This window comes from Rhinichthys klamathensis, unplaced genomic scaffold (genome assembly GCF_029890125.1).
Source record: "Rhinichthys klamathensis goyatoka isolate OS25496 unplaced genomic scaffold, OSU_Roscu_1.1 h1tg000178l_1, whole genome shotgun sequence".
NCBI classification, from domain to species: domain Eukaryota; kingdom Metazoa; phylum Chordata; class Actinopteri; order Cypriniformes; family Leuciscidae; genus Rhinichthys; species Rhinichthys klamathensis.
The window spans coordinates 1,926,881-1,950,856 of NW_026606707.1; the positions used below are offsets into that span (position 1 = coordinate 1,926,881).

The window sequence follows — 23,976 nt, forward strand, 5'->3', positions numbered from 1 at the left end:
AAATTGCGTACATTTTGATCATGGCTTGTCCTGAAAATAAAAAAAAAATAAAAAATACAAAGACGATATGTGTGGAGCAAGTAGTGGTTTGTTGTTGTCGCACTAATTGCATCATCAGGTTCTGCGCTCCTATCGTTTTTTTTTATTTGAAGGTTGTCATAAGAGAAGCTACACTGCAGGACTGTGTGTCAAATCTTATGACAAGGTCAAATTTGATTTGCAATGGTCATTAATCGGCTGTCGGTGAACATGTTAAACTAGTGAATAGCGACAAGAGACGAAAGATTTTAGCCAGGATAAGAGGAATCTTTAGGGATTCACAAAATTTGTCTCAGATGGCCAAATCGTGGCCAAAATCGTACAGTGTGTGCACCCGGCTTTAGTCATAATGCTGTCGACTTGTATTGTTCCAAGGTGCAACAATTGAAAGAGTAAACATTTAGCGGACATTTCGCTTGTTTTTTTTTTTGTAGGCAGTGACTAAAGGCTGCAAAAGAATCGTAAATATGAAGAGAACACAGTGACGGAAAATCAAGTAAACCTGTTGTCAATGTTTAAAACTGGATGACTATATGTTTTAGGCCAAATGGAGGGGAAAACTTAAAAGAAACTGCCATTCCTTCAGTTCTGTCCAAACCCCGAAGCAAAACGCTGTTGTGAACAGGTAAGAAAGCTGTTGCCAAAGTTTTCCATTTTGACCATAATGCTGTTTAAAGAGGACACAAAGTACAATATCTTCCAATGATAAACCTTCTCTTACAATAACTGTTTTGTTAACATAACCCTCTGTTGACCCGACTCACCGTGGGCGGGGGGAAAAATGCAGATTTATAATCTATAAATCCCTAGAGCTATCAAAAGTCTGCAGGATGATGTAAAAGGACAAATAAACGGGAATGTCTCGGCCCATGTAATACAGAGAAAGAGTAAACATTCATTTACATATATTACCGGCGGCGACACTGTAATAATACAAAGCAGGTTGTAAATCAGCAAAGTTAATACAAACGGACTGAGGTAAAAAAAACAAACAACAACAACACCCATTTAATGACTCTCAATACCAAATGTTGTCAAATTATCTTCCTTTTTAATCAGCTTATCTGACATGCTTTATGAATATTATCAACCAGCAAATTACACCAAGGGTATGGCGAGGAATTAATGCAATTCCTTCAAAGTTCTTAAAGAGAATCACTTGCCAGCATGGAGGGGCTCCTCACTGGAGCTGTCTCTTCTTGCTGAAGGGAATAGAGGCGAGAGGCCATAAGCACATTATTGAGCTCCTCCAATTTGCTTTGAGAACTCTGGTACTTCCTCAATGGGACATGATGAGTCATTGCACATTCAACTCCTTCAAACTACTCCATCAACAGAGTTTTACAACACTCTTTCAGAGGTTTCTTGAGGTAAAACAATGTCTGGAAAGGACAAAGATCGATATGTAAAAGAAATAACAGTAGATGTTTAGATGAAGTTCAACTAGCATGGGATATTGCAGGAAGGTGTCAGCTCTAATCTTAGTCAGATAACTTTGAGAATTAATTGCAGAGGCTTAAGAGTGATTATATTTTGAGACTATATGAGTGGCTTATTTTGAGCCAGAGCACAGACCTGCAATTATCCTGACACGTTTATTAAACACACCTGAGTGACAGCTCTGTAGCTGATAAATAAAGGAAAGTTAAATTAAATTCTCTGGACCTGTGGTGATTCATATACGTATGTCCACTCTTTTAATTAGCACCACTGTAATCTCGGAGTAATAGACCGGGTGGAAACCTCAACAAAGGTGGCAAAACAGACATTAATTTAGCACCTTAGTCATTTGAGGATAATTACCCATAGGTGTTAAATTAAAGAGTCTGGCTTTTATTGCCCCCAATTTGCTGGCAACAATTTCTTCAGAACTAGCAAACTGTTTACACTGTTTTTACAGCAGACTGTAAAAAGGGAGCAAAATCATGTTGCCCTACGAAAGCAAATCCAGCTCTTTGCTTATCCTTCTTTCAATCAAGATAAAGGCTTACTCGCATCCCATTCGCTCATCAACTCAACAAATGATGTGTATAACACATCCCGTAGCTCCTAGTGCTGACATTGAGACCAAGCTTCTCTACAATAGTTCAATTAACAAGAAGTTATTGTGTACCTTGGATTTCAGACACATTGCCAGTTACTTTCTCTATTCTTGTTCTGCCACCAAAAATAGTTTGCACACAGTAGAAATGATCCAGTGACGGAAGGTAATTGTGATTTCAACTTTTTAGATGATCGTTTTGTTAAGGAGGAAGTTCAACATTTATTTGTATATTACTTATTATTTACTTCTTATTACAACATTTACTAAATATTCTATTTAATAATAGTACATTGCAAGTGCTATGGTTTAAATGGTTTTCTGTCTCGCATTTTATCTCTCCAAATCATGGATGTTATTTAAAAAATGTGAAAATTAGCAGAAATAAGTTAACACAGCCTCTCAATTACACATGGTAAACATTTGATCTGACAATCTGATCAACTAAAATTATTAGTCATGCAAATCTTTAGTAATAAATGTATAAAATAGTTATTTTAAAATGTTTTTGCATACCTGTTGCTGCCATGATCATCGCCCATTTCCAGCATTTCAGAAATAAAAGTCTATTTTTAAAATTCATTACAAAACGACTTTTGGATAAATCCCTTCTTGGAAACATTTGAAATCGGACAGCAATTTTATTACCATAAGACACTGCATGGGTTTATTGTTTCGGTCTTGAATGTATCAGTGTTTTTGAAGGAATTGGTTTAGCGGATATTTATTAATAAGGACAGATCTTTCTCTTCTTCACTGAAAAATCCCCACCGCTTATGAAGGTTTTCAGAAGGGGAAGTTGTCCCAGTTGGGTAAACTTTGCTCCAGTATAGCAAAATAAAATCCACAATATCATTTCCATGACTTTCCAAAAGACTCTCACAGGTTTACACAGATGGATTGTGGCTATAAATGTCCGCCAATGTTAGATTTGGTTGGGTCTGTGCTAACTTGAGATCTGTAAAAAATGTTCTCGGTATGTATTTTTGCATTCACTGCCATTACTTTGACTTGCCTATGGTCATAAATATGGGGAATGACCTAAAAAAAGAGACATGTCTGAAACGAATAAATATCGGCTTTCTAGCAACAGTGCTTGGCCAATCAAATTCGAGGACCGTAACTAACTGCCGTCTCATCTATTTTTATTGTTCTGAGTTCTTATGTGTTCAGTCAGTTGTTGTTAATGCCAAATGTATGTTGTCTTAGCTCTGCAAAGAAAACATTATTTCATTGTACTTGACTGTGCTTTTGCACATTTGACAATAAAGCTTCGACTTGACTTGCTTTGGAAGCATTAGTCTTATTGGAGTGTAGTGCATACTGCATAGGTTGAAAATGCCCCATTAATTCAGTTTATTGCACAACAACATGTCACAGAAGTGACACATCACAACAAATCAAGTGGTTATTTCTGCTATATATAAAGCCATCCACTTAAACAGCTGTTGCAGACTTGGCCCTGTGGAAAATCACTAGTCCTACACATTGACGCTCATAACTCTAATTGATAGTTGCTTCTGTTGAGGGACTAAACTGTTTTTATTATGGCTTTAAGGGGATTTCGATGATCACGACAGACTGTTTCTCACAACTGTATATCTCACAAAGTTTTCTGTTCGTGAGCAATGTGCTATGGCTCATTGTGCCCCCCCACAATGTGCCATACTGCTGATGCCAAAAGCCTGGGCTCCGTTAATCCATTATCCTCTATGCGTAAATAACCAAGCAAGAAATGGCCTAGAGAGAGGTGTATGTTCCGTCACACGCTCTGAATCACCAGACTCTGTGTTTTCCCCAAGCCCAAACAAATTTGCAGGTGATACAGCAGCAGAGGAATAAATACTGATATCAGACTTTGTAGCCTGCAACACCTCATGGCGTAGCTATAATAAAGTTCAAGCTGGAATCCAAGAGTCAAACAAGTTAAATTCTGTCGACAGCATCTGTGCCATGCTGCCGATTACCAGACATCTTGTCTCATCCCTCGGTTTGTGAAAACATAAAAATGCAGTAATGCACCTAAAAAATGGCTAATCTCCAAATAAATATTAACATGGAGATGGAACGTTGATTTGTTAACTATTGTAAACACATATTTTAGTTATAGCCTAGCCTATAATTAAAAAAACATAAAAGAAATGTATGAGTTCCAGAAGTGTTAAATAGTGGATCTAATTAATATTGGTTGGTCCTGTTAACACTTCCTCAAGATTACATTTTGTGCTAATTTTATCACACTCCAACCGCTGCCAAGTTGCGAGACCACTGAAATAAACATGCCGACACGATCGTGCAAAGATTACTTTACCTGTATCTGTTAAGAAAACAAATTTGTCTATTATAACGGACAAAACAATCTGATTAGCAACAAGACAAATATAAGGACTTTAGTTACAAGATGGAGGAGAGAGCGCAAGTCTGAGGTGTGAGAGGCATTAGAATTTACATAGGCTACATTTCAACATGACATCATGACTTTGCGTAAACATACACGCCACTTTCAAGTCAAGTGGCGTGTTATCTATAGGTTTGAGCTATCCGCGTGTATGTCCACGCCGAAACGAACCGTCATCTTTTATATGTCTACGCCGTTAAATGTCCGAGTGATTCCGCGTGTAGGCCTACACGCCGTTAAATGTCCGAGCGAAACGAAGCAAAATGTAGATCTACATCTGGGGATCTACATTTTTTTCCTAGGATGGTAGGGGAAGACTCATAAATGGTATTAACCCCAGTGACGGGTAGGTTTAGGGACGGGGTTGGGGTAGCTAGGTCATATATTTATATACACTAGCCTACCGTTCAAAAGTTTGGGGTCAGTGAGAATTTTATTTTTATTTTTTGGAGGAAAGAAATCAATACTTTTATTTATCAAGGACAGTAAAGACATTTATAATGTTACAAAAGATTCTATTTCAAACAAATGCTGTTCTTTTGAACTTCCTATTCATCAAAGAATCCTAAAGAAAAAAAAACTGTACAACTGACAGACCAACAACTGTTTCAACATCGATAATAATAATAAATGTTTCTTGAGCATCAAATCCTCATATACTGATTTGTGAAGGATAATTTGACACTGAAGACACTGACACTGGTGATGCTGAAAATTCAGCTTTGATCACAGGAATAAATTACACTTTAGGGTAGAGTGGGGGAAAACGCCCCCCTTAAGGAAAATGTGACATTACTGTGAAACAAAACATAAATGTGACTAGAATTGCCATCCCAGTTTTGAGTGTCTATGGCAGGAGTTATTTACCAAATATTAAATTTGCTCAACCTTCATAATAAATATTTTTTTTTGACTGAAAATATTTTTGTACAAAGGGGGCGTTTTGCTAGCCTGGCTCCGCCCTCCTACGCACTTCCGCTCAATTTTATTTTCCTTCAGTACTACGTCTGGGATTGTGCTGTAGACTTTGGTTTCCAGAAATAATTTTTTTACCGGTCCAATCAGCGAACAGAGGGAGTGGCTGAGAACGATGACGTTGATGTAGCGCGTCAGTTTGAGTTGGAGTTCAGTAATGGCAGCGGAGAAAGACGTGAGAAAATCTATTCGGTCCGTTGTTGCAAAACTGCCGAATATCCAGAAGTTAAAGCCGGAGCAAGATCAATGTTTGCTAAGTGTTGTTGGTGGCCATGATGTTGTGGCCCTCCTCCCCACGGGGTTCGGGAAAAGTTTAATTTTCCAGCTCACTCCGCTAGTGGTGAATGAGTTAGCTAAGGCGAACGATAGGATGCAAAGCCGATAGTTGTTGTCGTCTCCTCTTGTTGCACTAATGGAGGACCAAGTGAGGGAGGCAGAAAGGTTAGGAGTTGGTGCTGGGCAGCTCGGCGTGCACGATGATCACTGTACAGCATTTGCGGCAGATCCGAAACGACCGCAGCGGCGTATTGTTAATGATTACACCCAGCTTCGACAGTTGACTGAATACATCACTGTCCTTAGTGTCAAATATACATTTAGAATTGTTCCTTGAACTCTTAAATTCGATGAACAAAACATGCAGCTCTCGTTGACAGACATCTTATTCTAAACATAATCCTCTGATCATTCGGACTTGTTTTTTTTTATTGCTTAAAACAATACACAAGTAATAACAGAAAACGTAATACAAAAACAAACAAAAAATAATAATAAAAAAAAACAAAAATAAAACAGTAGGGGGATAATATAAAATAAACATGAACAAGTTAAGAGAATTACATGACACTGAAAAAAGGAAAATAATTACAAACAGATGTTTTTAAGGCTTTTTTTGTTCTCAGACAACTTAATTGAAAAGAGGTATTTTTTAAATTCTTTCACAAATATAAGAAAGAGAGGTTTAGCATTTAGATATTTAGATTTATGAATATGGAATTCGGACTTGTTGTTTCCAGCCGGTTTCGGCGCATGACATACGTCACGACCACACGTTAGCGATTGGCTATGGCAGATCCTGAGTGACGCTGGGCAGATCCAATAGTTTTGAACTTTAACAGAGAACCCGCCTACAAGGAAGTAAACGTTTCTCAATGGAGCGAGGCCAGACTCTCTGTACAAATGAAATGTACGAGAGTCTGGTAGAACCAGGCTAGCGTTTTGCCCCAGCGGTGGGGTAAAACGCCCCCCAAGGTGGGGTAAAATGCCCCCTTTCTTACCAATCAGTTTGCTTCATAGATCAACAGCAAAATGAACATAGTTTTTAATCTCTAAAAGTAAAAGGCAAGTAATGCAACAACATGTATATATATATATATATATATACCTATTAATATTTATTTCAGCAATGTACAAAATAGCCAAATTTCTAACATTTTAATATTTGGATTTCTACACTAGGCCAATATGGGGTTGATAATTGATGTAGTATTTGTTCACCACTATCATCAAGAAAAACAGAAAACCCTAAATAAATATTAAACATAAATTAGTATATTTATAGTGAAATATATTCCATAAATGCATTAAAGGTCACTGTGTTTTATCATTGGGTCACCTAACCACCTTCCATCATTGCATTCACCAAGCTAGCTAATGCTCACTTGAGGTAATTTTTTCATGTTTTGTTCAAATATTTTGATTTTACCGCCTAGTTATACTGCATTAAAGTGTAAAATAAAGACTTTGATGAACAGAAATATGTTACTGTAGTAATTATGATAAAGAGAAACTATGCCCCTTGGGGGTCGTTTTACCCCTCAGCATAGGGGGCGTTTTACCCCACAAGCTATGTCTTTTTAAAAAATTGTTTATTTTTAAAAAATATAATTATATTCCTTATAAATAACATATGCTCTCAAACTACAGACATCACTATTCATCTATCATACATCAATGTGATATCACTGTGAACAATATTCTATTAAAAACTTGTTTATTAATATCTGAAAGTTATAGCACTTTCCATGTAATCCTCTTCTCTTCAAATACGTCGCTGGTGTCAGCTTCTCCATGGAGACTTGTATATCCCCGTTTTCAACGTAGTGCATAGCAATAGTAAAAATGTATCTTGATTCATTCTAGTGGTTATTTTGGGAAAAACGGGTGGGGGGCGTTTTACCCCAGGGGGGCATTTTCCCCCACTCTACCCTACTATATATTCACACAGCTGATTTACACTGGAATAATATTTAATACTATAACTGATTTTTGTTGTATTTTTAATCAAATAAGCGCAGCCATGGTTAGCAGAAGAGAATTTTTTTTAAAGTATTTAAAATCGTACCGACCCCAAACTTTTGAACGGTAGTGTACAGTAATATAACGTTAAGTCAACGGCGTTGATAAACACGCTGAAAAGCGATTATGCGTGTTGATAGCACGCCAAAAATGGAAATACGAATTGGCGTGTCATACATACGCCATTTCATGAGATCAGTCTGCACATTTTATTAAAAATAAAATACATATTTCAGTAAAAAAAAAAAATACTTCTAAAACCCATATATATTATATATATATTATAAGTTATGGGCTTTAGAAGTTTATTTTTTACTGATGAATGTATTTTATGTTGACATTTAGTTTGAGCATCCAAACCAATTGTAGTTTATTTGAACATCTTTGCAGGCAAAAGTGAAAATTTGAAAAAAGTAGCCTAGTGCCGCGACTGACCAATCAGTATGAAGTATTCCAGAGAGCCAAATGATTTCAACACACAACAACAATCATGTAATGTATAGCCTAGCAAGCTCTGTGGTTAAATAGTGTGTAGACTAATTTAAATATATTATGTGGATTCCAATATTGCATTGATCGCAGAACATTTTTATTACATGATTTCACCCAAAGTCATAGTAACTTTAGTATTGATTGAAAATTTCAATCTTGTCCTTAATTTGATTTAGGTTACATCTCACTGACAAATATATACAATCAGTAGATAGTCTTCAATACTCCTCACGTGACAGTAAGAGCTCATTTCTCAGCACACATGGATTATCATGCTCTTCAACAGCCTATCAAGTGTTCTGATGGTGTCAGGATAATTTACCCATGGGAATGTTCATCCACACTTCATTTCAGTTGTGTGCTCTGAGCCAATTCTTCCTTCTTCTCTCTTTTTTTTATCATGTCAAGAGACGTATCCCCTGTGAACTGTTTTCACACCCACCGAAAGATTATTTCCCCCCTTTATTTGTCTTTCCCATCTCATCAAATATCTTGTGTATCTGGCTGAATCCAGCTTGCACTGGTATGAGTGCTTTACTTTGCATATGTCTAGTCAAATTTGCCACAAGTAACAAATAAAAGTCAAACTCTGTGGCAGCCATGCTAGAAACAGGTTAAACACTTTGCTTGAAGGCACAACATCAGCTGAGACTAGAGGGATTTGAACTGACAGCGGCCTGTATATAGAGCTATAGTGCATAAATCTTACTCACTTCTAAATGCTAAAATAGCGCAGTGCTTCCATCTTGTTAGTGGATATTAAATCTGATTTATTTGAGGTTTATAACAATGTGCTCACTTGTCATGTAGCAGATGTTTGTTTCCTTTCGATGTGCCTTACAGTACATTAATTGGATGACTGACAGCTGGGGTTGCTAGTAATGATAATAGGATAAAGGCTTTGTTTTTTGGGTAACTCGTCCAGTTTGTGGATCACTTACACATCCAGTGGATTTACATGCATCACAGGAAATATTTGTCATTATTTGTCTTTTTTTTTCTCTCAACCAACTAATTATTTTCCACCACGTTAAATTATATGTTGTTTAGCATTCTATAATAAAAACAGGTTTTTTTTAAAACTGTGCTAAGTCTAATTTCTTAGATAACAATTTATTTGTGTATCCTAAAATACATACAATAAAAAAAAAATCACACTTTGTACAAAATTACAGCTCGACTGGAAATTATTTTATTTGAATATATTAAAACACAAAACTATTCTGCAAGTGATATTTACAAATTTCTTTGTCTTCACACATGTGCATGGTTTTTATCTCAAGCTCTTCACTGACACTTGTGTCTCCTTGGTAAACAAATATGTCAACATTTCATACAACATATTTTTATAAAGAAAACTATTTTTATGTTTTGGTGGATATGACACCACAACAGAGGGACAGTTGTAATTTGTGTCTGTCTGTCTGTGACAAGAAGGTTGAGATCCAAATGCAGTTTTTAATAATGGGGCAATCCAGACACGTAATCCAATACAGGCAAAAGGTCAAAACACATGCAGGTAGGCAGTCCAAACAAACAAAACACACAAGGTTGGGAACAAGGCAAACAGGTAATCTAAAGGCAGGCGGAGAGTCCAAAAACCAAAATACATGGAACCAGAGAAATGCTCAGAAATGCAGCGCAACAACAAACAAGACTTCGCAGAGAATGAATGAGTGTACATGGTTTAAACAGGCTGAGACTGACAAGGTAATGAGACACTGGTGGATGCAATCAGGGATCATGAGTCCTGGCAGTGAGTTATGGGAAATATCTATCTATCTATCTATCTATCTATCTATCTATCTATCTATCTATCTATCTATCTATCTATCTATCTATCTATCTATCTATCTATCTATCTATCTATCTATCTATCTATCTATCTATCTATCTTCATTTTTAAAAATAAATTATGAATTGGTTTTTCTACTTTATTTTTATTTAGATTATCATTAGTTAAATTCTTCATTAAATATTAAATCTTCATGATATCAAATCCATTATATTATATATTATCACAGGGCTAGGGTTCATCAAAAAAAAAAGTGAAACAAAGAAAATCTGTTTATTTTAATAAAATCGTTTTCAGATGTTTTTAAATAATGTTTCAACAAAAACCAACTGGAACATAAAAGTTATAGAAACATGGGGTGTGACTGTTGAGTAAACAAACATTTTACTAAGAAAATCCATATTCCGGAGCAGGGCTAAAGAACTCCCTTTAACACATCAAAGAAATGGCAGCAAGCTTTGTAGCAACACATCAATATGACCAGTGAGATAATAGATAGTAACTATGAATAATGCAATAATCCATAAATATGCTCATCATGGCAGGAATCAGCAACCAGTCATGTTTATAATTTTTTATCAGGAGGAAGCGTACACATCTGTCACATTACAAAACAATAGGCCTACTCTTTGTAATCATGTCGAACTTTTATTTCGAACATTTGAATCTGTCCTGCAGATTGATCTACTGTAAATATGGATTTGTTCTTTCTTCCATAAAAGCCTTTTCGGGAGATTGACATGACTTTTGTCTAATTCCGCATCCTCGCGGGGGGTTCATCGACACACTGGAGTGGAGGATCTGTCACAGAGGGTTAGAATGGCATGCTGTGATAATTGAAGACATCTGCAGAAATGTAAAACGTGAGCGTTGGAGAAAGACGATGTGGCGTAGCTAGCTGTGAAGTGCTGGCAAACTCATTTAAAGCTGAATTGAGTGTGATGGTGTGGAAAAACAAGAATCGAGCAGCTCAGTTTCACTGCCCGCTGTGTCCACCGCACACTCTGATTCGTGTTTTAACATCTCACTACAGAATTCCTGTTTCAACGACTCAGTTTATGCTGGTCAAGAAATTAATTATGCATCCACAATCATAAAAACATACTTTTTGTTGCTCTACTGCATTTATATAATAAAAATAAAAACATGAGATAAGACGAAACTGCCACCTTGTGGTGGGAAAATCAGATGCTCTCTTTAGTTCACATTTATCAACATCTTCATGATGTGCAGACAAATACTGATAAGAACCATTTTAGAATCTGTTAACAGATGTTTAGAGAATATTTAAATGCAAGCTTTCTGACTGCAATGTAATAACCACTTTCAAGGTCCAGAAAGGTAAAGGTAAAGACGTCGTTAAAATAGTCCATGTGACTACAGTGGTTCAACCTTGATGTTATGAAGCGACGAGAATACTTTTTGCGCACAAAATCAAAACAAAAATAACGACTTTATTCAACAATTTCTTCTCTTTTGTGTCATTCTCTGACGCTGTTCACGTGAGCACCACGTCCACGACACATCACGGGGGTCAGAAAGCTCTCGGATTTCATATCATTCATAAACAATTTGTCTTCCGAAGATGAACGAATGGCTTATGGGTTTAAGAAATACATGAGGGTGAGTAATTAATGACAGAAATGAATTTTTTGGGGTGAACTAACCCTTTAAAGTGTTCTGTCGGGCGCTTTATATATTCAAACATTTTCGTGGTTCCCATCAGTGATCATTTTATGGATTAAGTTTTAATTAATTAATTTAGTTTAAATTTAATTAACTACATTTTATGAATTAAACAGCTTGTAAACATTCTTTTCAATAGAAAAAAATGAATGAAATGAAATAACCATTAAATACTAATTATTAGCAATCATGCAAGACTTTTCTCCTTGTATAGAACCTTTTTGGCATTAAGTGTTCTTTAAATTTAAGGTAAAAAAAGAACCCTAGGGTTCTATATACAGTAGAACCCCACTGAACCTTTTGTCCTAAGAGTATACATTCCCTTCACCAAAGCATTGTTTGACAATGCAAAACTGTATTTCAACACACACAAAAAATAAGTTTCACTCTTTATAAAACCCATATACATTTATTTATTAAAGGCAGAATGATGATGTCAATCAATGTGATGCCAAATAACATGCCTCAAATCTCAGACAAGATCTGTAAAAGGGCACATGCAGAATTTGATTTTTTCCCCATTCTCTTTTTTCATGCACACAATGTTGTTGTCAGAACGTAAACAGTACATGACTATCCAAAGGAACTCAACAAACAATCATGGAAAGAGTATGAATACTCATACAAAAATGTTTTTTTTTTTTAAATTGGCAATCACAGTGAAAAACCCTACGAAAGATCAACATCTGAATGATGACTGCTGAGTTTCTACTCCATTAAATCCATTTTATCTTCCAACTTTCCTTAGAAACAAGACTTCAATCTGAACATACTATATTATATGTTTTATTTACAAATGGTGCTTAAACCTCTTTAGTCTAATCACACAGCAATTCAGGTATCAGAGTATAAACTTTACAAATTGATATCTGACAGAGAAACCGGAAAAACGGCATCAAGGGGAACGATGTAGTCAATTATGCGAAGTAGCGCTACGCACAAGGACGTCATATTCAAGTTATCTCTGGATTCACAGTTAAATCTTTACCCAAAACCATTTGAAACCTGTTTTTTTCCAGTAAGTTTAGAAACTATATCCTCAAAAATCAAACGAGAAATAGAGCTACTGGTTCACCTTGGAGATTAATAAAAAAAAAAAAAGTGACCTCATGATTCGAGTCTCACACTTTTAGTTCATTTACACATAAACATTCTTTAAATGTGTCACACTAATGATCCGTACAAGCCAAAGGCACGCTTCCTTTGTACAAAACCGGTAACACTTCTCGAACTCCTTTGGGTATTCTTTACACATTTAATTGAGCTACAGGTGTTGGATCGGCCATCTCGTGCCGCACGCTTATCTCATTTCCTCGTATTTCTACACACCTGTGTGGAACTGAAGAAAATGGGAGTGTTGGGGACAGGACCACATGGTGATTTATTATTGTTTGTTCTATTCCCAAGGAGGGAGTCTTTTCACCAATCCCTTGTGGTCAGTGTTGATGCTGGCCAGCAGGCCGCCCGTGTTTCCTTCTGACCCCGAGTAATCAATCTGCTCTCCTTTCAGAGTTGTCATTTGACCACCAAGAGACCTCAAGATGGCATCGCCTGCACAGATATCCCACTTTTTGATGTACGTCACGTGGATGTACATATCGGCCATCTCTTGTTCCTTATCAGTGGAGTCTAGAAGAGCCAGTACCTTGTATCCTGTGGAGGGGGAAACACAAAGGTTACTGAAGCAAAGTACAGTTTTATTTTCTCCTGCCACAGTCATTGACAACTATTTTATATTTAGTAAGAAAAAAAAAGTAGAATGATATTTGGAATTAATTGGAATGTGAAAAGATTTGGGGTGACAAGAAAGGGTTAAAATATATGAACTATTACAAACATTTTTAAACTTCAGAATAAAATGCACCAATGAATCGTTCACAATAACACAAGGATCATGTATTTAAAGGGTTTTTTCAACCAAAAATGAAAATTCTGTCTTTATTACTCACCCTCATGTCGTTCCAAACCCGTAAGACTTTCGTTCATCTTCGGAATGCAAATGAAGATCTTTTTGATGAAATCTGAGAGATTTCTATCCCTCCATTGACAGCTACGTAACTACCACTTTGACGCTTCAAAAAGTTCGCAAAAATAATCCATATGAATTGAGTGGTCTTTTATTCACATATAAACATTCAACTACGCACATATCTTTTAATGTAAACGGACGCTCACGCATGTTCGCTTGACATGCGAGAACCAGTGAGGTTCATTCTCATGTGTTACGCAGCACGTTTGAGCTTCTGCAAGAACCAATGAGGTTTGTTCTCTCGCGTCAAGCAGGTTCGGTTGAGCTTCTGTTTATGTTCACTGATTAATGTTTATATGTGAATAAAAGCCTAAATTCAATCTGTTCATCATAGAAAGTGATCGAGTCTCTTCAGAAAATTTGGACTAAACCGCTCAACTCATATGGATTAGTTTTATGATCTCTTAATTAACTTTTTGAAGCGAGAAAGTGGTAGTTGCATAGCTGTCAATGGAGGGACAGAAATCTCTCATATTTCATTAAAAATATCTTCATTTGTGTTCCGAAGATGAACGAAAGTCTTACAGTTTTGGAACGACATGAGGGTGCGTAACTAATGAAAATGAATTTTTTCTTTAATTGAAATGTCTTCATTTAAAAACAATTATATTAAAATATATATTAAAGTATTATTTCTGTGTATAAATATTAATATCAACAATTAATTATGGTACTTAATTGTTGATATTAATATTAGTACAACAAAATTATATTTTAATAAACTTCTGTTCAAAAGTTTTATGTTTTTAATGTTAATGTTAATTTTAATGCTATTACAATTTAAAATAACTGTTTTCTATTTGAATATATTTAAAAATGTAATTTATTCCTGTGATCAAAGCTGAATGTTCAGCATCATTACTCCAGTCTTCAGTGTCACATGATCATTCAGAAATCATTCTAATATGCTGATTTGCTGCTCAAGAAACATTTATGATTATCATCATTATCAATATTGAAAACAGTTGTGCTCCTTAATATTTTTTTTTGTGGAAGCAATGATAATTTTTTTTAGGATTCTTTGATGAATAGAAATGTTAAAACAACAGCATGTATTTGAAATAGATATCTTTTGTTAACCAATCTTACTGACCACAAACCTTTGAATGGTAGTGAACATATTTATTGTAAATATTTTTTCAAAACATTTATTTGATAATCTCTCAGAATGCAGTACCTGCACCCCCTGCTGGTAATATTTCCGTATTGTTTCCAAAGGCAGCCTGAACGAAGCTCTTCACCTTGCCCGAGTGAGAGCGTGAGACGATCACCGTAGGAGAGTTCGTGTTGTAGGAAGAACGAGGTGCCACATTGGATCCCTCTCCAACAAAACCCCATGCTGATGATGAGAGAGCATGTGTGAGCACCACAGTATGAATCCATTAAATACAGAACAGTCAGAACAGGACAGTTTAGGTATAATGATCATTAATGCCCTTATACACAATAATAAACTACTGTAATTGTCATTAAAGACACAAACAATTATCTTGAAGTCTCACATTAATATAATGTTAATTTACTTATGTGTTTTCTTGTTTATTAGCTAATCATTACACATTGTGTAGTTCTTGTCAAAGAACCATATATTTGATGTAACCAAAAAAGTGCAGAAAATGAACTATGAAAACTACAAATCGCTCACTCCTCAGCATTCCCAAAATGGCTCCTAGATCCTGTATCCAAAGCCACCTGGTAATCTGGTTTTGTGGTAATGTCTGTAAAGCTTAAATAAACACACCTGTGTACCCAGTGAAGGGTTTGTGGATCACACCTATTACAGGACTCCCATCCACAGCCACACACACCATGGTGGTGACATACTTCCGGAGGTTTTCTGTTGAAAGCACAAACAGGATTTACATCCTGGTACAGCACTTGTGCACCGCTGGACCATAAAACTGTTCCTCCCACTACAACAGCAGGACTTGCATAATAAAACTACAACTCGTATATAGATAACCTACACAAATAATGTGGCAATTGAAGATATAATATTATTCCTCCTAAAATTCCGGCAGTTCAAAGGTGACTTGATTTATGGTGATATGATTTATAAATAAAGAGTTGCACCAGACCTGTGTATTCCTGAGTGGCGTCCAGTGGATCAATCCACACTGTGATCTTGTTTGCAGGAACCTCCTTCTCCCCAGGGATCTTGGCCAGAATTTCTTCAGGGATGATGCGTGTCCACAAAGTGGCCTCACCCTCTGCGTTCGCATGTTCTTCTGAGTTCACCTGCAAACAGAAAAGAAAACCACACTTTGAAGAACATTTACGCAGCCGTTTCTGTTGCTTAACCTAAAAACTGAAAAACTTTTTAACCTCTTTTAAAATCTCTTATGACATCCTCTTTAAGCGGACGAAAACTTTCTTTAACTCTACAATAAGTAAATTAATTTCACCAGCGAATTACTCTTCGACAGCAACGCCATTGAAATATACCAGAGCTACCACAAAAACAGAAGTTAAAAGACCAAATTCTAAAGATGACTGCGTGCTTGTTTAACAGAAGTTATATTTTTCTTCCCTAGTGTGGCATATGTGAGTGAAGCGGCTTTTCAAACAAGAAAAAATGTCGGGCGGAACTTGCTTCTGTAAATCGTGAATTGATTGGCTGGTTGGATGTGAGTGACAGGACGCCCTCGCGCCAGTAAAATACGGAGGGGAAGTTATTTTGGTTAAGGGCACATGAAATAAATATTAAAAATAATAATACTTTCTTTTTTTTGTTCTTCTATACTCTTTGATTCTAATGTAGAATGCGGTCTGTTACTTATTTCTTGATAACAGACCGCTGCTAAGTATAACACCGTTGCCATGAAAAACAGCGTTGCCATGGACACAGTTCTGTTCACTCTGGAGTTTAAACTCCTTTAAATCAATAAACTCCTTTTTAAATCAATATTTTTGTGTCAAATTATTGATTTATTTGGTAGGTAGCCATTTAATAAGCGGGATAATGTAGAGCGAGGCGGTTGTTATAGCGAATACAACCACTTCAGGCTGATTCAAGACCCCTCCGCTTCGCGTCCTGATCAGTCTGTCGGGTTGTATCTTTTTTAACTGTGTAACTTACCCGCGGATTATGGTTAGCTGCTACCATGGTATTTTTGTGAAGTACAGATCAGCTGTACCTGTATATTAGGGTAGGTGTTCTTGATCAGGTAGAACATCTTTCGGTGGGAGTTCAGATCACCCAGCGTGAGCTTTTCACTGGCACCTTCTTTAGTTTCGCCCTTTGACTTCTCCTCCAGCGTGTTGTCCTCCCTGATCCTCTTCACCTCCCGTCCGCCCTGCACCGCAGCATCCATGGACAGCGCGAGCAGGTCTCGCAGATCCACGGTCGTCTTCTGTCTGAACGAGGCGAATCTGCTGGACAAAACTCCCGCGTATAGGTGATAGATCACACCGACTCCCAGTATGCAGAACACGGCTATGCCGAGCGGCGACAGTCGGATGCCCATCGGAGCCATCGCGAAAACGACCGTGCGAGCGAAGCCAGTGAATATGAGAACAGGACAACTGCTATACTAGACGTGCTCCTCCAAGGTGAGCATTTGCACCCTGATTTGAATACAATTATAGCACAAGCGATCGAAATGCTAATCAAAAGTTACTTATTTCCTTGACCGGCTGAGTCCAGGGTCGAGCGAAAGCTTCCTTCATTGGTTTGTAGGATATTCCGCCGCAGTCTTAGTACGTTCTCACAATAACGGATCCATCACTGACTGACAGCAAGTAACTTAATACACTGACTGTTCCACGTCCACTGCTGTGCCAAGCAGGGCCGAACTCACTGCGATGTCCGCTTCGTGAACGAATCATTTTTTTGAACCGGTTCTTTTTAATGAACCGGTCGAACCAGTACACTAAATCGGACTGAATCTGGAACTGATGAGCTGGAGATACTGAGCATGCGCGATAGCACAGTCTCTACCGAACTTTTTTTCGGCCAAGTGCATGCTGTGCTGATACATGAGCACAGGTGAACCGAGGGGCCGAATGCGGCGAAATGTAAGTTTATTTAATAACACATAAAATAAAACTGATGAAGACCAATTTATTCACTTTATAGGCTATCGTTTAGACCTGCACAGGGTTCATTTGCAAAGCGTAAATGTAAGAAACTTATCCAAGATGATTATGACGCTGATCACTATTATTTAACTGACGTTATGATTACAAATGCCTTTATCTGACTGAATGTACTTTTATCCGCCGGGATGATATAATTGACGTCATTACGTGAAGACGTAAAAGAACCGATGAACCGGTTTTTGAACCGGTTCGTTGAAACGAACTGTCCGAAAGAACCGGTTCGTGGAAAAGAACCGGACTTCCCATCTCACACTCCGTTTTTCTTCCAGGTCAGGGCGACAACAGTCAGAAACGTGTTCAGAACGAGAGAGCGCCCTCTATTGCTTCAGAACACAGTCTATGCTTCAGAATCACAATCCATGGGGGCCAGTTGTTCAAAACATTAATATGGATCAAAATGATCCGGATTTGGAAATCCCATTTTTTTCTATTCAGGATCAGGTAATCCGTCTTAATTTTATGCCGGTTTTTCAAGGCAACATTGGACTAGATCACCCTGATCCAGATACAGAGTTTTCAAGATGACCAAATCCGGATTACCAGTGCTCTAAATGGGACAACATATTACAATGTGGGCTACCAGCTAAAGGACAGGTAGAAGAGCCAACATGGGGTCACTGTGTTTCTTATTTTGAGACAAAACACAAAAATAACATAAACATCCACTTCCATTCATAATTTCTTTTATGACTCCTCATCTGAGCCACAACAAATAAAAAACAAATATACATTAACAAATACATTGTGGATTATTTTGAAAACATCTTTTAAAAAAATGGCTAAATGTACAATAGTTACCAAAATAAAGAATGTTCGAGGTTCTTCTTCATCTGAGGAGGAGAGACCAGCATATTATATATATATATATATATATATTATTTTTGTTTGTTATTGAAGTCTGTTTGGGGGATTATTTAATGGGGACAAGATCATTTTTATTTTTATTCTATTTTTACTTCACTATACTGAATAGCTTAATTGGTAGCCTATGTCTACTTTATCACTGTTACAACGGTTACACAAGTCAAGTGCAAAATATGAATAAAAGTATATACACTAAATGATACAAATGTATTTTAAAGTTTTACTACATTTTCTTCCTGGAATCCACCTTCTCCCTGATGTTGGGATCAGGATAATCCTGTGTTTTTGGATCAAACAAAGTTATCCAAATCTGACAAGTTTTGAACAACACAAACTGAAGGTTTGATCCAGATTAAAACTAGGATTGGATTCCGTGATCTAATCTGATTTCAGAATCCTTCTTTCCCTTTTGAACAACCCATTTTCAAGATTTGATCTAATCGGATAACCAAAATCCGATCAGTTTACCTTTGAACAACTGGCCCTGGGAGCTTGTTTTGTTGGCAGATTCTTTTCTCCCCTTGAAATTGCGTGATAAATTCGCAATGAGTTATAAAGTCAAAATTGTGAGATAGAAACTCACTTTGTGCATTATAAAGTCAGAATTATGAGATAGGCTAAACTCGCAATTCTGACTTTAACTCACAATTGCAAGTTTATTATATCACGCTTTTTGAGAAAAAAAAAATCAGAATTGCGAAATCTAAACTCGCAATTGCGAGAAAAAGAGTCATAGGCCTAATTGTGAGAGAAAAAAGTCGCATTTACCTTTATTTATTTATTTTAATTCTTTGGCGAAAACGTATGGAAGTATGGAAGCTTAATTGCCGCCACGAATAAAACATTTTAAAGAATAATTGCAACTTTTTATCTCACAATTGGCTACATCTCGCAATTCTGGCTTTTTTTTCTCACAATTGCGAGATATAAAGTCAGAATTGCGTGATATAAAGCAGGAAAAAAGTCAGAATTGTGAGTTTATATTTGTTGCCTTGATTGAAACTTCAAACTCATTTCTTAAAAAAACAATATTTTGACTTCTAAATTTTTTGAGATGTGTGTAATCTTTATTTGTGGTTTTTCCCAGCAAATATTGATAGACAGTTAGTAGTTTTGTGTAAATGCTTATTGAAACTATTATCCTCGGCATCGACACTGCATAGCTGGAGGATAAACCATGTGACAGGAACCCCGTGGCTCAAGGGCAAATCATGCGGATGAACTCATGTGTCCTGAAAATGACTACATTTGTTCCAGAAGTGTAAAGAATTATGTCACTTAGCAGTGTTCCGTGACTTAAGGAAGCTGTGATATTTAATATACTGTACGTTTTTTTTATACTGAGTATCAGCAACTGTTATAGATATTTTTTAAGCAAAGGTAGAGCTATTATTTATTTGCTTTAAAACAAGTGTTGCGCTTTTGCTCCCATTGATCTTTGAAGGAAGATACACTACTGTAGGATTTAACACAGTGGCATGTATGCTCAGATATTAATAAAATATTTAAAATGAGTAAAAATCATGATCAAGTGTCTGAAATTCAGTGACAAGCAATACAGTTTATGCATTTTACACTTTAATTCTTTGGTGATCCCACAACTTTAAATATGTTCTTGCACAAATAATGACTCAAAATATTTGAACTGAAAAATGAGTACAAACTTTCATGCATTCACAAAAATGGAATGTCTAATGAAATATTACGAACATTTACATCTTTACATCACGTTGCACTGGACCATCAAACTATTCATACAGAACAATTACAAAAACAGTATGCAAAAAATTTAAAATAACCACATTTCTTAGAGCATAATTAGACCTGTTATGGAAAGTAGTGCAACTGTTATATTACTATATTGACCCTTAACTAACAGACAAGTCTGTGAATGAGAAAATACCTAATATACAATGTGACCGAACTGTCTTTTATTTTGTTAGACCCTCTAAGGATGAGTGGAGAAGAGGGGTGTTTAGCGACGGAGCCAGATCCAGGAGTTGACCAGCCAGAACGCAACAGTGAGGGAGTACATGACCATTTCCCGCTTGGCTCGCTCTTTATTCTCGTGCTCCAGTAGCTGCAGTCTTCGATTCAGCTTGATGATCTGTTCAGTAAATCAAAACACATGATTAATCATGCATGTGATCAGCTAAGGATGAAAACTGAGAAGGAAAATTACAACAACACTACTGTACCGTAAAATAAAAAATAATATTTTACTAAAATAACAATACTACAATGAATGAATGAATGAATGAGGCATTTATATAGCGCTTTCATATGTACTACTATACAGTATACACCCAAAGCGCTTTACAATCATATCAGGGGTTCTCTCCTCAACCAGCACAATGTGTGTTTTGCTTTCAAACATTAAAACCATATAGCTTTTATTGTTGGCGGATAAAACGCAGGGAGACCTTAAAGCTTTTCTTTCGTTGACAACAGATTTATAAACGTTTATATAATTATACATTTGGGAAGATTTTCAAATGCACACAATAAGCGACGTCTTCTCTGATGATGCGATTACTGGCGCGAGGGCGGGACAACCACAGTCACAGCAATGGCAAACCACAACCATCCAATCAATTCCTGATGAAGAAAATCAATGTCCAGTCCTACATTTTTTTCTTGTTTCGGAAGCAGTTTCACTCAGATATATATCGAATCTTGTTTCCGCCACGGAATAAAACAGTTTAAAAGATAATTGTGACTTTTTTCCTCACAATTGCGAGTTTATATCTTGCAATTCTGACTTTTTTTCTTGCAATTGCAAGTTTATTTCTCGCAATTCCGATTTCTTTTCTCAAATTTACGATTTATAAAGTCCAATTCAGAGAAAAAAAAAAGATAGATTTGTTTCCCTCAGAATTGCAAGAAATAAACTGGCAATTCCGCATAAAAAAGTAAGAATTGCGAGATATCAGGTTTCAATCAGCTTTTTTATTTTTCATTCAGTGGCGGAAACAAGCTTCCATTATACATCACAATAGGGAAGAAAAGACTATTGCAACTTCCATTTCATGCCGCCTTTGAATATTTGAAAATGCAGCAATTTTTTTCCCCTCAGAAATCACATGGGCCATACTTTTTAAGTAGGAAAATACAAAATAAGGAAAAATCACATCCCTGACTTATGGACATTTTGTTATGGACACAAGAGTTACACATTACCTGTCGTCGCAGTGAGGCAGCGTCTGTTAAGACAGCATCATCAGCAGTGTTCTCCAGACCTAGATCAAAAGTCACAAGAGCTGTCCGACTACACACACACACACAAAAACATTTGATTAGAAACTGTTTTTTTTTTTTTTTATTCCCTTAAAAATGAATTAAATACTGATGAATTTGAATAGCTTAAAGGTGCAGTAAGTGATTTCTGAGAAACACTGTTGATAATTGAAATCACGCCCCCCACTGCTGATTGGCTACAAGTGTGTTGTGGTGCTCGGTTCGATCCGCTTTCAACAGCCTTTCTCAGAAATCGCTTACTGCATATTTAATAAGCATGCATTTGACTTTGATCTACTATTCACATACACATTTATACTTTACATATGCATAATTAAAAGAGATGCATCATTTGGGAAGAGCCCACCTGCGGTGGCTGTCGTCCAACACCTCCAGGACCTGTTGGTAAGCCCTGCGAGTCGTGTTCTTGATGTAGGCAAGGACACCAGTGGCACTATTTAAGTTTTGACCGTCCTCAGGGCTGATGAGAGGGGGACAAGTACGGACAGGAACACGGGATGGAGACGGGCTTGCACTAACAGAGAGAGATGTGATTGTGACGCATGAATCACACATGGACACGTAATGCCTATCTGCTTGCAGACAACACAAGTGTGGCTAGACTCACTATCTGATATAAAAACACAAAATGTCTAAATGGGTCTACATAACATTTCCAAACAGAAATAAACAAAGTAGAAGAAGTAACAGTATGTGCAGCTTGATTCGAAAACATTATTATAATAGTCACAATTATAAAACTATATAGTGGAAAACCAAATCTTACTATTTTATTGCCACATTTATTTTTATAATTATTATGCATGCATGGTTTATGCCCTCATATTAATTGAAATATGTATGTGTGTGTGTATATATTTTTTTTTTCTCATTTGTTAACCACAAAACCCTTTTTTTTTTTACTTGAAGGCAAAAATTGACACTTCATTGAACGTAACAAAATGGATATATTGTTTCTCAACTGCCCAGTAAGAAAATGTATTTATACTTCTTTTTATTTTAATAATGTTAAAATGTGAGCATCAAATATGATACATCAGGCTTTTTAGGAATGTTTATTTATTCATTTCTCAATCATCATTGTATTGCACTGCATGTGTTTTGTGTGTAGGCTATATATATTTTTTTTTTTTTCAATTAACTGTTTACTTAAAAATATATATTTTATTATCATTTCATATTTACAGGGTTAAGAATTATAATGTGTTGGAAAAATAATTATGCCAAATAATTATGCACATACACAATACCAATGCTGTTAGTGAGAGGGTTAGTGTATTTTTACTCACAAATCATGTTTGTTTATCTGTCCATTGCGATGCATTGTTGAGTTCTCACTCCTACAGCGCTCCCTTCTTGACCTAAAGTGAGATCGCATCTGTGAAGAGAGGGACAACAGCTCGCAATTTCAGAAGTCAAAATGATAGCATTATTCAATGTTTTTCATTTTCCTGATTCATGTGTTACCTCATCTCTTGGCTGGGCAGTGGAGTTGCCTACTGGCTCTGGCTCGAGGAAGTCCAGAGGTTGATCATTGAGGGTGAGAACCCGTGGTGGGGTCTTCAGTTCAACCGTCTCTAGTGGCGTAGACTGGATCAAATCCAGATCTCTGGGTCTCCCGAAGCGGGTGTCATTGCTATCTCCTTGATAAGTTAAAAATGGGCATTAGTTGGCTGTTGCTTTCTTTAACATTTCATTTACTTAAAACCCACACCATGACTTTGCTAATACCTGCAATTACAATCCTTTCTGGCACATGCATCATAGTACTGTGGGATGCGTCAAGAAGGGGACCAGACGGTTCCTCTGATGAGCTGGAGGAAATCTTTAGCCTCTCTGGGATCCGCATCTGTTGACTGATGCCCTCTGTATATTCTAGCTCATAATGGATGCGGTTTATCTCTGCCATATCAGCAGAGATGAAGTCAGTCTCACTCATTCACCTATAGACAAGGACAGAGAACCACACAATACATTATATCCACCATTCTCAAGATTGG

General features: G+C 36.6%; 2 protein-coding genes across 2 annotated transcripts; both read right to left on the reverse strand.

Annotated features, from left to right (window-relative positions):
* Positions 1 to 12,111: 12,111 nt before the first annotated feature.
* bpnt2 (3'(2'), 5'-bisphosphate nucleotidase 2) lies at positions 12,112 to 17,441 on the reverse strand. The gene is made up of 5 exons (XM_056260830.1): positions 16,891 to 17,441; positions 15,832 to 15,991; positions 15,495 to 15,590; positions 14,931 to 15,092; positions 12,112 to 13,377 (listed from the first exon to the last, which is right to left on the reverse strand). Exons 1-5 carry the CDS (start codon positions 17,227 to 17,229, stop codon positions 13,121 to 13,123), a joined length of 1,014 nt encoding a protein of 337 aa, XP_056116805.1. The 5' UTR covers positions 17,230 to 17,441; the 3' UTR covers positions 12,112 to 13,120.
* Positions 17,442 to 20,279: 2,838 nt separating this feature from the next.
* mffb (mitochondrial fission factor b) lies at positions 20,280 to 23,929 on the reverse strand. Its single transcript, XM_056260832.1, has 6 exons — positions 23,708 to 23,929; positions 23,444 to 23,619; positions 23,266 to 23,354; positions 22,323 to 22,490; positions 21,899 to 21,986; positions 20,280 to 20,825 (listed from the first exon to the last, which is right to left on the reverse strand). The coding sequence occupies exons 1-6, from the start codon at positions 23,913 to 23,915 to the stop codon at positions 20,694 to 20,696; spliced, it is 861 nt and encodes a 286-aa protein (XP_056116807.1). The 5' UTR covers positions 23,916 to 23,929; the 3' UTR covers positions 20,280 to 20,693.
* Positions 23,930 to 23,976: the final 47 nt, after the last annotated feature.